At 35.9% G+C, this 13,321-nt stretch overlaps 1 protein-coding gene across 2 annotated transcripts in view; it reads left to right on the top strand.

Annotated features, from left to right (window-relative positions):
- The window catches only part of NUP107 (nucleoporin 107), a 31,060-nt gene that overhangs the window by 13,174 nt on the left and 4,565 nt on the right, over positions 1–13,321 (top strand). Inside the window, exons 9-22 of one of the 2 annotated variants that reach the window (XM_065859751.2) lie at positions 220–291; positions 801–889; positions 1,787–1,865; positions 2,800–2,913; positions 5,046–5,136; positions 5,491–5,523; positions 6,218–6,294; positions 6,816–6,875; positions 8,262–8,407; positions 8,514–8,562; positions 9,683–9,752; positions 10,190–10,308; positions 12,053–12,091; positions 12,463–12,613. In XM_065859751.2, coding sequence (XP_065715823.1) covers positions 220–291; positions 801–889; positions 1,787–1,865; positions 2,800–2,913; positions 5,046–5,136; positions 5,491–5,523; positions 6,218–6,294; positions 6,816–6,875; positions 8,262–8,407; positions 8,514–8,562; positions 9,683–9,752; positions 10,190–10,308; positions 12,053–12,091; positions 12,463–12,613 — 1,189 coding nt within the window. The remainder of the gene's footprint in view (positions 1–219; positions 292–800; positions 890–1,786; positions 1,866–2,799; positions 2,914–5,045; positions 5,137–5,490; positions 5,524–6,217; positions 6,295–6,815; positions 6,876–8,261; positions 8,408–8,513; positions 8,563–9,682; positions 9,753–10,189; positions 10,309–12,052; positions 12,092–12,462; positions 12,614–13,321) is intronic. The other variant, XM_065859759.2, reaches the window with a different exon arrangement.

Here is a 13,321-nt window from a genome sequence, read left to right as displayed (position 1 = left end):
ATATTCTGAACCTAATTTTTACAGTTTTTAATGTGAGTGGATATAAAAGATCATCCGAATAAAACGCATGTATAGTGTTGTCTGCTCTTAAAAGAGTAGTAGAGAAGAGGTAGCATACTGAACTTGTAGAAAGTTTATGAGTTAGTATGTGCTCAGTTTAGTATTTGTGGTTTTCTGGCAATTTTTCTATGAGGCAATGATCAGCTTTTTCTTAAATAGGTTTTAACTGCTAGTGAAAAGACGACTGTAGACAACTTGTTTCAGAAAGATTCACTTGTTCGCCAAAGCCAGGTATGATGGAATGTTTTTAAGATGAGAATGGAAATAGCTCAACAGACACCTAAATGTTTATAACACTAATGCTTTATGCACTTTATAAGCTCTTTCTAATACTTTTTTTTTTTTTTTAATATATATATACTCACTGAAGTGAGTTATTCTCTGTATGTGTAAAAGTAGTGCTTCTTAGCCTCTAAAGATCAGAAATGTTTCTCAGGCTGGCTTGGAGAGGCTGGCTGAGAGCTATTCACATTTGGAGCATCTGTTACATGTCACTGGTGATTAATAAACTATTCAGTAGCACTGTAGTAACTGCAGCATCTAGTGAGAAATATAGATCAAGTGCCTAAAGAACCTTCATACTGGATACTTAAAATGAGAGTGGAATAGTCTTCAGGATGTGTATACATCTTTGGTTACCATGTAGACAATTAGTAAGTAGATCTAGAGATGAGGGGAAGGTGGTTAAAATATTATTTGTTATGTGTTTGTTTTAAAAATATGGCTTAATTTTATTCCAGCTGGTGGTAGATTGGCTAGAGAGCATTGCCAAGGATGAAATTGGGGACTTCTCCGATAATATTGAGTTTTATGCAAAATCTGTATATTGGTGAGTTCAGACTTTGATTGTATACATGCTCCCATGAAGTATAAGATGCACAGACAGAGAATCCCTCTTATAAATAAGTGAATTTTTAAAAGTTGTTCAGTTAATTTACTTCTTTTCTTTAAATTCTTAGATGTAAAAATTGAGGCTTCCTACCCATTCGCTGAAGTATATCTTCTCAAAAGTCAGCTACTGCTTTTGGGAGGCAAAGATGGAAGGAAAACTATCAAAGCCATTTAATTTAATCTTAGCTTGGATGCAGATTTGATTTTTTTTCATAATAATGCACCATAAGAGATGGTCAGCTGCTGATCAGCCTGTTATTTATACTGGATGAAACAATTTTTATTATGTGTTTCTCTGATCACTTCTTTGGCTCTAATTTTTGCCTGTTTTAAGTTCTTGTCATCACTTCGTGTCATTGACCCTTCACCAGAAGCCATTATTGTTGTCTGTATTACCAGTGATGGATTTTATGGCAGAAAAGACCAAAGACTATCTTTGATGCTAGATGCCTAGAATACTCCTGTCAGTGAATACAGGCTTTTGGAATCATGTGTTCATCCTAACTTGAATTTCTGTCCTAGACTAGCTTTAGAATGAATGCTAATGGGAAATTTTGCTCAAGCAGAAATCTATTCATATTTAATAGATTAATGATTGAAATGATGCTTTTGAGATAAATATATGTGAATTGATTCTAATATTGTATCTCTTGTGAAATGTTCTATTTTTACAACAGTAATGCAGTCCATTGACAAACCAACAAAACCAAGTGTGTCCCTTCTGTAACCATATTCCATGTAACAAAAAATAATTTTCAATATTTGTGTCTTATTAAAAGATGCTTGCTAGAAAAAAAATTTTTCATTTTTCTGAAGACTGTTTCACTACTTTCAGGGAGAACACATTACATATCCTGAAGCAGCGACAGTTAAGTACATACATCGGAAGTTCTCGAGCTCTGGTAACAGAATTAGTAAGTATTATTTAAAAAGAAGTTTTGGTTTCAGAGTAGGTTGGAGAGAGCATTTATGCTATTTTCACAGGCTTCCACCAATTTTTAGATAGTTGTACTATCCAAAAGTAGTTGTACTATCTAAAAATTTCGTACAAAAATTGTGAGGCATGGCACCTCTGGAGTTCCTTTTGGGATATGTGGACTTCTTTCAGCAGTCACTTCCATAACCCCACCCCTCATCACAAGTATTTGGTGAAGTAAATGGCTTTATTAGTACTTTTTACATCTGAAACAAACTCATGTTTCTAACCAGAAAAGCTTATAAAACTGGAAGGCCTTGCAGATAAGGGTGTGCTGGTTTTGTACAGTAACTAGCAAAATGAAACCAAGTCCTGATGAGATTCCTTGAGAGCTACTATAGTAAAAGCTAATAGGAAGGAAGTCAAGGAAAGCACTGTCCAGCAGAAGGAGGTAATGAACTGTCTCAGTGACAGTGAAGCTTAGCAGATTAATTCAATTGGGGACTGAAATGAGGTATTGATTGGCTTGAGAAAAAATCGTTTGGATTAAATAGAAGCGAGTACAGCTGTTATGAAATGCCTTCTTGGTCAGAAGGTGGAGGAAGAAAAAGTCTGGTAGGTAGAGAGGCAGAAGGGGAAAGTATGTTTGAGGGTGAGTGAGAAGAGCTGGAAGATGAGAAGTTTGGGGCAAAAAACAAGGTGCTGGAGTAAATAGGAAATTTCAACAGCTCCTTCTGATAGGAACGGTGACAGAAGAGGTGTAAAAGAAATGAGAGAGGAAAACAGGGAAGTATCATGCTAGGTATTACATGGGTTGTATAGATTGTTGTGCCAACATGAAAAAATGACTCCAAATTATAAAACAGGGCAGGAAATAATCAGAAGAGGCATATAGGAATTGTGTGGATGGATGGTGACTTTTTGCCTTCCAGGATCCAGATGCCCCTATAAGACAGAAACTGCCACTTGATGATTTGGATCGAGAAGATGATGCGCGGTTACTGAAATATCTCTTCACTCTCATCAGAGCAGGAATGACAGATGAGGTAAGCTGCAGAAAGTTACAGTATCTTCTTGGCTAACTAGGGTAACTTATTTTAAATTTTACTGTTAAAGCTAATGGAAAGCTGTGTACTTAAATGTCTGTTTGACTTATAGTTATTTAATTTCCAATATATTATCAATACTGACAATGACGGACTGCTAAATCAGTATTTTAATAAAATCTTGCCTTTAGTTAAGTAATTTTGAGTGTAGAATAGATATTAAGGAAAAAACGTATCTTCGGGTTTTTTTGGTTGTTTGACAATATTTTTTTCATTTACTGGCTTGATACTAAATACAGCCAGACAAACACACAGGATATTTCAAAGAATTTCTAACTGCATCTCTAATAATCAGTGGATTATCATGCAGGTGTCCTTCTCCATATATTAGTGTGGAACATATATATCGGTTTAATATGTGTTTTTATTAGAAATAGTATTAAATTAAGCACACTTTTCTTGCTCTACTCCTCTAATGTTCCCTTGGGTATGTGATCTGAGTGGAGATGAGGAAGAGTCAGGCTCGTTTTTATCACTTTGTATGAACAGTTGCAACTGCACATTTTGGAGCTGTGTCCCAGGACTGAGAACTGGGGACCAGCGCACAAACTCCATAGGCTAATACTGCCATAGAAGAAACCTACTAATTTATGGCGGTTACTGTTATTAGTTAAAATAACTTCTTTTTTTGCTGTCTACCTTTAGTTTTCTTACCTTTATTGTTTGGCAGGGGTCTTCAGCAGTGAAAACTCTGATAGACTTTATCTAGAAAGCATGTTGTTATCCTCCATTTGCCCTTTCACTGTAAGTCTGCTTGTTCCCCTACCTTAGAGAATATATGATGTGTACCTTGTATTAATCCTTAGTTGAGTAAAATCCAGGCAATTGCAGTCTTAAAGCTGTTCTGAATAATGATTCCCAGTTGTGAAGTGACTTTCATGGTTTAATCATGTAAATACTTGTATTGTGATGTTGTTTAAAGGCCTCAGCTGGAAACTGATTCCCTTACGCTAGGCTCTGTGTATATATGATAGCCTTCAAGTAATGGGGCAAAAAAAAGGGACTCGAGATTCTTGTGCCCAAGGCCTTAGACATAGCAATATGGTTACTTGCTAGTATTCTGGTCCAATATGGTGCACATCTGTTCATTTTCTGAAACTATGGGCACATGAGCATGTTACTGCTGGGCAATATGAGTATGAATTTGTACCACCAGTTCTTCTGCAGTTGCTACAGTCGTGTCCCTACTGTCTAAGCCTGAAGTGGCTTATTCACTACCGAAAGAGTTAAAATACTTTGAGTTTACTCTGAATTAAGAATGAACCCCTGTTTATTTACTATACAATAGGTAATACACAGAAGGTAAGCTAGAACAACTTGCTTGTCTATTCTTTAAATTTACTGTTTGTCCCCATTCCCAAAATGCCTGAATGTCAGCAGCCTTCCAGTGTGAAAACAACAGAATTTGGCTAAACAAACTAAGACTGCATATTGCAGTTTCCCTCACTGTTCATACTGTTTTGTTCTGGAACAGTACCAGTCAGACTAATTAGGTAATCTTTAGCTGACTTTTTTTACAGGGTGTAGGATTAGAAGAATTGTAGGCAGGCTTTTTTTGCACAGTTTCTGTTCTACCTTCCATGCTATTCAAAATAGCTTTGAATTAAACCTGTTTGTGCTAGTGCATAGATTGTAGAATATAATTATGGGAAAGGTGAGATTGCTATTTTTAGAAGCGCATGAGAGGTTTGGAAGGCTGAGTCAGCTGGAAAAGTACATAACTGCATGAAGAGATGGATCATACATCTAAGCAACAAAGTGACACCTTAAACTAAACTTCTCAGAAGGATACGTAACAGCTGTTTAAGCAAGCAAAGATGAAACTGTAGCATATTTCTCTCATTGCCATAAATACTGACTGAAAACCTAAAATGTTTAGTGGGAAAAAGCTGACATTTTATTTGCTTCAAAATATTTCAGTTATTTTGAATTTAAGATTTTTTGTGCTTATTTTTTGCATAGTAGTACCTCTATACAAATTACCTATTTTATTAATGTTAAGATTCTTAAAGGAGGAGCTGGTTGTTTTCCTACCTTGAAGTGTGTTGCTGAGAAAATCCATTATTTTTCAGGCACAGCGGTTGTGCAAACGATGTGGTCAGGCCTGGAGAGCTGCAACTTTGGAAGGATGGAAGTTGTATCATGATCCTAACATAAATGGAGGTATCTACTTTGAAGGGCATTTGAGACAGATGTAAAAATAGGACAGAGAGTGTTTTCTTTAACTGTCTGTGACAAAGAGAAATAGCTCTTTTTACCTTACGAGCCTTTTCTATATCTAAAATATGTTACCTTGTCTGTTGAACATGTGAAAACTAATGAAATTATTTTAGTTGAAAGGTTCACTGGATCCATTTAACATGCTAAAGTTACTTTCTTTTTGAAAATTGAGCATAATAATTAGGAAATCATGTCTCAGAGTTCTGGACAGATTTTCTCCACGTCTGTACAATATTTCAGTCTCTATTTTCTCAACATCTGACTTGTGCCACCAAGCAAACATGTTGTTTCTTACAGACCCAGTTGGACTCTGTATCCAGCTTCAGAAAGGTATAGCAGAACTACAGTTCAACAAATATAAATGTAGGAAAAATATGCTTTTAAAATATTTGAAAATTGTTAAATTACCTTTTTTCTTGTTTCTGGGGTTCCTTGCTTCTCTTTACATTCAGGACATTGCAGGATTTAGCAAAGAATTTAAGAGCATTTCTAAGTGGTGTGTGTATCTGGGTCTGGAAGGTGCAACACTTTCCTGCTTTTTCAAACCTTGTTACTTTTGTCTGAATGTTTCACCGATGTTCTGTCCTTGTTTTGAGTGTACCTACCTGCCTTGCTGTCACATGGGTTTTAATTCCGTGGTGCATGCCCTCGTGCAAGTGAATGCAGAATACCAGCACTGAAGCAGTGACATTTTTTAGAAGTTTGTATTCCTTAAGATATAAAAATTCCTTTTCTCCTTGTGTTTTCCAAATGTAAACATTGTAGATATGCTATGGTCAAAACCACTATTTTCTTCGAAGTTAGATAGCAGCTAAGCTTTCCAAATACTATAAACAAGATAAGCGTGTACGAAGCTTCCAGAAAAGCCACCTTCTGCTCCAGTTGAACACATCAAAGTGCTTTGGGAAGAGTTCCAAAGGGATTTAAATTGGGTTAATAACAGAAAATTGGCTTTACCTTGTTATTGGTTTCTCTTCTTTTAATAGCACCTTTTTCTTTTTATTTTTTTATCTTTTGCATATAGGAAAAGAGCTGGAGCCTGTTCAAGGGAATCCATACAGGTGCATTTGGAAAATAAGTTGTTGGCGTATGGCTGAAGAGGTAAGATAATGCTGATGTACTTGATAATAGCATAGAAATTTGAACTTTTCTGAAATCTGTAGCATGATTGTAAGTAAACCTATCCACTTTATGTTTACTGCTTATAGGATTTGCAATTAATGTTTCTAAGAGATCTTATGAAATAACATATTTGCGTCTTGTAGTGAGAAATCTACAGAACCAGTTTTTTCCGGTTTAGGAAATGCCTGATTTGTTTTATTTGGTTGAAACTGCTTACATTAACTTATACTTTCATCTTGACGTATTTGAATGGAAAAGGAAAAACATTGCTATCTTTCCAGGTCAATATAAATTTTTCAAATAAGTTACACAGGGATACCAGTGAAGGGGAAGTCACTTGCTGTTCTTATTTTGCCTCCTGACATGTCCTGTGCTTTTCCAGCTCTTCTTGTAAACTGTGAGACAGAACATTTTGTGATGGATTAATCTCAACATGTAAGATGACCAGAAAACATATATGCTTTCTAATTAAAAGTTCTATTTTTTTCTGTTTATTTTAGGAGCAGTTTAATAGATATGAGAGAGCAATCTACGCAGCACTCAGTGGAAACCTCAAACAGGTATGTCAAACCTCCTAGTTAAATGGTGTTTGGTAGTTGTGCACTTTCTTTCTCATATGTGACAGTGATATCAGAAATACTGCAATTAGTAGTTATTGTACTTTTAAAGATCTAGTAAACAGGACAGTAGACAGTAGCAAATATTGCTGCTTCAGTAGACGTGTTCTTTATAGGTTTGACATGCCTTAATTAAATATCCTTGATAGACTTTTCCTAGTATATGCTAACTTACAGTACAAACAGTTCTAATGTTGTTTTAGTTCTAGTTTAGTATTATTTAAGAACTTATATGATGTCACCATTCTTGTAGATGAGTTGGAGCATCCAAACATTATTCTGTACCTGAATTTCATTATTGGTACATTTTATACTATGTATGAGGCTCACTTTTAAGTACTTCTCTGTTTTTATTAGTTTTAATCCTCCAGATGTTTTTTGTGATTTCCCACTCCTAACTAGTGATTTTTTTTTTTAGTATTTTTAAGAGCAATGAGGAACATTGCAGGCTATTGTAGAAGATTCCTTGTTGTTTTAGTATTTGGTGGTAAGCTCCTATTTGAGGAGCTTGATTTGAGCCCCACACCCCCAATCTTTGTAGGATGTAGTAAAGATAATTCAGAAAATAAAAGAGGGGGAATGAAGATTGTTTTCAGTTTTTATTCATTGGAATTTAAAATTAATTCTTTTACATGAAAAAAGGCATTGCAAAATTATACAAACTTATAGAACAGAAGATATTTACCTTCTTGTGACAGAGCAAGAAGACATTTAATGAAATTAAATTTCAGTAGTTTTTAAATTACTGTAAGAGAGAAGCGTTTAATGAAATGCAATGTTTTCTCTGGAACTTGTCCCAGGGTTTCACTTGGCTGAAAGAGCCTAGCGTGATTCAGAGAACTGGATATAAAGTTCTTTAAATCACCATAGGGGCAGCACTCCCTTCCTCCTACCTTCCAGTGCTCGCTGCTGCACTGAGACTTGTGCAGCTTTGACATAAATCAGTAAGGCAAAGTGATTCTGCTGAGAAATGATGGGACAGAAACATGGATGGTCTTCATCTGGATTCCTTTTCTGACGTGGCGGTACACAAGACAGGGAATGGTGTCAGAGTGGTGCTGCCTCTGGGAGGAGAACAGGACCATTTATTTTGGCTGTCTTTGATACAAGATAATCAGGGAACTAGAGCAATATTCAGCAAAACGATTTTTTGTGTCCTGCTTTGAGGGAAAGGCTGTTGTTTAAGATGATTATTAGTCTGCTTTGGTGCCCAGAAATATGATCCTAAATTACAGTTGCTTTGTTCGGATTTTGATAGTTCTCCATCTCAGATAATTTTTGTTCTGTTTTTTTTTTTTTGTTTGTTTTGTCTTGTTTTTTAATATGTAGCTTCTTCCAGTTTGCGATACGTGGGAAGATACTGTTTGGGCATATTTCAGGGTCATGGTGGACACTCTTGTTGAGCAGGAAATACGGACCTCAGTAATAACTGCAGAGGAGATGGAAGAGCTCCCTAAGGATTATTTAGAAACCAAGTAAGTTTTAGGTAAAATTATGCTTCTGCACTCAACCAAGGATCTTGTATGATCTATTTGGAATATTCAAGGTAACATTTTTTGCCTTTTCTCTCCTACTTTGAAGCTGGACTTCAGAAAAAGTTTTTGAAGAACTTCAGGCAACAGACAAAAAGGTACATCTTAACTGCAATGTTTCTCCTCACTGTTTACCATTTTAAACAATTCACTAGAATGTACTTTTACTCCACTATTAAACAAAATGCTCAAATATGCACAGTTACTGATTTATTTCAGGTTTTCTACCTTTGTGATGTGTAATTTCTCAATTCCAATAGATTTTTCTATATGCTGCCACCTTTTAATGATGAAAAAGTTACAGGTTCTGTCTTGCCCCATATCTGCCAAACTAGCTGGGTGTGATACAGGAACAGCTGACTGTCAAGTGGTGTCAGACATACAAAGCAGACAGACTAAATCAACTATTTAATACTTTGATAAAATGTGCAAAGATTGATTACATGCCATTTTTTTTTATTGGAAGTTTGTGTGCATATTCCAAAATGGGCCTTTCAAAATTTAAAAGCGTACGTGCTTAGACTGTATTTCTTTGTTACTTTTAACACCCAGGATACCTGTTTAATTTAAGATGGAATACATAACTTATATGTTAATTTTGTAAAGATTAAATTGAAACTACACTTATTTTTATTTGATGGAATAGACGTGTTTCTTATATTGCTAAGACAAAGACATGTTGAAAGACAGCTTACAGATTGGTGCAGTCAGCCACATATACCCAGCTGCCTTTGCCTTTCTAGTGCAACCCTCACCATAGAGCAACTTTACAGGTGCATTTGAATTGTATTTCATGCATTAGCTCCTCTAACAAAAAAAACAAAATCTCTTCCTCCTCAAGTAAGTTTCTTTAGGCCCTTTGTGTAAGGATTTAAACATATTGTTGTTTCTTCTGTGACTGCAGAATCTCTTCTCTGTAACATTGCTATTTATTCTCCTCTTTAGAGAAAAAAGTCCTTGGTCTTGGATGTCTTCCATGAAAGTATTAACTCCACAGATCTATATTCTGGTTATTTCTTTCAGTTTGTCAATATTCTTGTAATTTGACACTGAGATACCAAGTGCCTTTTCTCCTGCTTTTTGTGCAGAATATCCTTTGAAATAGGATAGATTTTTTTTTTCCCAAAGGAACTTTTGCTTTATTTATAAGTTTGATTTCTTTATACATTATGCTATAAGATTTTACTCAAAGTTTGAACTCTCTTTTTCTGTCCCCAGAGGGTTATAGAGGAGAATCAAGAACATTATCATGTGATTCAGAAATTCATTATACTGGGAGATGTGGATGGTGAGCTTCTCTCTAAGTGATTTTTAAATGTCAACTGACTACATTATTTCTAGTGACCTTTCCAGGAACTTATATGTGAATGGATTTTAGAAGCACACAGTAGGTAAACTCCACCTAAAAGCTAAGCCACTTCATTAGTCAAGAACTGTAGGGACTTTCTGCAGTTTTACGTACAAGGTGGTTTTCAAAGAAGTTTTGAAATCATGTAAACATGTCAGAATATGTGTGAGACTACAGTGTTTTCTGAGAAATTGCAAAATACCTACAGCAGATATTTAAGCCAAACAACTAAATCTTTCCAAACTATTGCTGTTCTGTTTTGTTGGGCTTTTGAGGCTAAATTATATTTGTTAAATAAATGCATAATTTTGAAATATTTATTAGGTGTTTTTTTCCCTGCGATATGGCTAATATTGACATTTCCTTTGTGACTATAGGCTTGATGGAAGAATTCAGCAGGTGGCTTTCCAAAGACAGAAGTGTGCTCCCAGGACACCTCCTTCGTTTCATGACGCATCTTATTCTGTTTTTCCGCACTTTGGGTCTGCAGACTAAGGTGAGCTCGCTTCTATTTGATTTGGTGTCATAGCAATAGCTAGTCTGTCAGGTAGAAAGGGTTACGTGTAAATATATCAACTACATGCAATGATGGTAAATTATTACCAGGCTGATGAGGAGCTGCACGCTTAAATAGTGTATTTGTTGATCTTGGAGCATAAGTACAACAGTGAAAATTAGAAAAGAGCATCCTCCTCACCTCTAGTTCAGCTTGAAAATTATTTTTGAGGATCTACTCAGAAGCCCCTTATTGAGAAGGACGTGACTCAAACTTCAATGTCAGGCTTATTCATAGCAGCAAAGATGCTTCGAATATAACCTGATCTTATACACAGTCCTTGAAATTGTACCTATTGCTCTAAACTCATAAACGTGTTTGCTTTAGGTAACTGGTACTAGCTGAAACTTTAGTATTTTCTCCAAATATGCACTAAGTGTAGCCTACTAGCTGCCTAGCCTGTTTGTGCTAAATAGACAGATTGCTTGCATAGGCTTCAATTAGTCTTTTCTGAGGCAATCACAAGGATTAGAAGCTCGCACTTACATATCGAATGAGTTCCTGAATGTAACCTGTTTTGGCAAAAGACAAATCTGGTTTTGCATTAGATTATTTAAATACAGCTCTGAGTTATTACGTTTCTCCATGCCTCTAATCACTGCTTCATTCCCTTGTTGAAATTTATTTTGAAGTCGGTTAACATTTAGCTAATTAAGGGGAACTTGTGTGTGTATACACATACATTTTTTTACCAAGACTGAAAATTTGATAGAGTAGGTCTTTAAACAAAAGTACGGTAGAACATAAAATAGAACCATAGAATTGTTTTGCTTGGTCATGAGCGTATGTTTAACAGAGGGGACAAAAAAGGTGCAATTTCCTACATAAATTCCATTGTGAGATTGTGAGTTGATGACTGTTTCTACAGTTTTGGAGTAGGTGAATTAATGATTGCTTGATCCAACCCTCAGCAGACCTCAGAGGGAAGAGGCAGTAGTGCAAGCTTGTGTGATATTGATTATTTGATTGCAGAATCATTTTGGTTGGAAAAGACCTTTAAGATCATAGAGTCCAACTACTAACCTAGGACTGCCAAATCCACCACTAAACCATGTCCCAAAGTGCCGCATTTATATATCTTTTAAACACCTCCAGGGATGGTGACTCCACCACTTCCCTGGGCAGCCTGTTCCAGTGCCGAACAAGCCTGCCCGTGAATAAATTTTTCCCAATATCCAATATTAACTTCCCCTGGTGCAACCTGAGGCCATTTCCTCTTGTCCTATCTCTTCTTACTTGGGAGAAGACACCAACACCCTCCATGCTACAACCTCCTTTCAGGTAGTCGTAGACAGCAATAAGGTCTCCCCTCAGCCTCATTTCCTCTAGGCTGAACAGCCCCAGTTCCCTCAGCTGTTCCTCATACAAAACCAATTTTTAAAATAGCTTTCCAGTTAGACCAAAAACTTTATGATGCAGTTGCTGAAAGAGAAAATCCTTGGAACACTAAATCTTTGAATCACAAGGTGTACTGTTTTTAATCGCTCTCCAATAGAAACAGTTCTTCCAGTTGAGCCTGTTTGAATGTGTAGATTACTGAAGGTGGGGGGGATAAGCAAATAACCTTGTGTCTGTGTAAAAATGGTAGCCTGTAAAGATTGTGGGGGGGTGGTAGTGGTGGTGTTTGGTTGGTTTTTTCTGTGTTATCTGATTTAAAATTGAATTTGTATTTGTTTGCAATAAGGAGGAAGTTTCTGTTGAAATCCTGAAAACATACATTCAGGTAAGCTTAAAAAATAGTTTGCTTTCTCTGATGTAATTTAGACATAAAGGAGGAAGAAAAGGAGACTTACGGTTACAGAAAGAAAGAGCTATGATGCAGTTAATGCTCTCTTATCAAGAGATGCATGGGAAGCTTGCCTAATAAGCAGAGTTTCTGTTTGCAGTGCTTAAATAAGAGACGGTTTTATTGATCCTTCTTTAGAAGCTGAGGAGTGGAATCTTACTATATCAGACCAAAATAAATATTTGTTACACATTTATGTTTTTAAATGAAACATCTTTTTTACGTAAGTAAATGTAAGTAACATACTTATACGTTTACACAGAGGAATATAGTATGTTTTTTTTAAATATTTGCTTCTTACTCTGCAGCGCATGATATCTGAGAAGCACACGGATTTAATAGCATTCTATGTTAGCCACTTGCCCCCAGAGCTGGCTGTTGCTCAGTATGCTTTATTTCTCGAAGATGTTACTGAAAGTGATCAGCGCCACCACTGCCTTGAATTAGCAAAAGATGCAGGTGGGATATGCCAATATTTGAATTATCATTTTATACCCTGGGTTGTTTTGTCTTTCAGTAGTTTTTAATGCAAGGCCTAGCTATGAAGATGATGTTATTTCCTTCCTGTGTCTCTTCATTTTTCTGTTAAATAAAATTATTTGCTGATCACTTCTTCAAGTAGGTATATATCAAATACATACTTTGGAGCTTGACATGATCATATTATTTCAGAAAACTAATTAAAATATGTACCTGTTTATGGATTTAGGAAGGTTATGAGTATCTTAATGTTTTTGTCCTATTAATAGTGCTCTTTCCTAGCTGTGGTGGGTTGCTTGCAATAATTGTAAAATTCCTTCCAAGCCTATACATCAAAGTAAAGGGATTACAGTGAAGCAGCACACTGTCCATTGTTTGACAATGCTTCTGTGCCACTCGAAAGTCACAAAGAAATAGATTTACTGCAGACTTCAGTGTCTAACTTTTCTGCAATCATTTTTTAGTCATTTTATTTTAAAAACTTGGTGAAGGTTTCAAAAATAATACATTCTGCTTCACAATCTCTGAAAGAACTATTCTGAGCTTTTCCTGGTATGTTCCTGTCAAATCATAGTCTTGCCATCAGAATTGTAGGAATCAGTGGTCTCAGCAAATATAACTGCATGCTGATCCCCAGCACAGACCAAAAAATTTGGTACTTCTGTTATTCTTTTTCCCATGTTTGAT

Source organism: Patagioenas fasciata, chromosome 1, assembly GCF_037038585.1.
Source record: "Patagioenas fasciata isolate bPatFas1 chromosome 1, bPatFas1.hap1, whole genome shotgun sequence".
NCBI lineage: Eukaryota > Metazoa > Chordata > Aves > Columbiformes > Columbidae > Patagioenas > Patagioenas fasciata.
The sequence above is the reverse complement of the archived record's forward strand: the minus strand, read 5'-3'. Positions and strand labels throughout refer to the sequence as shown.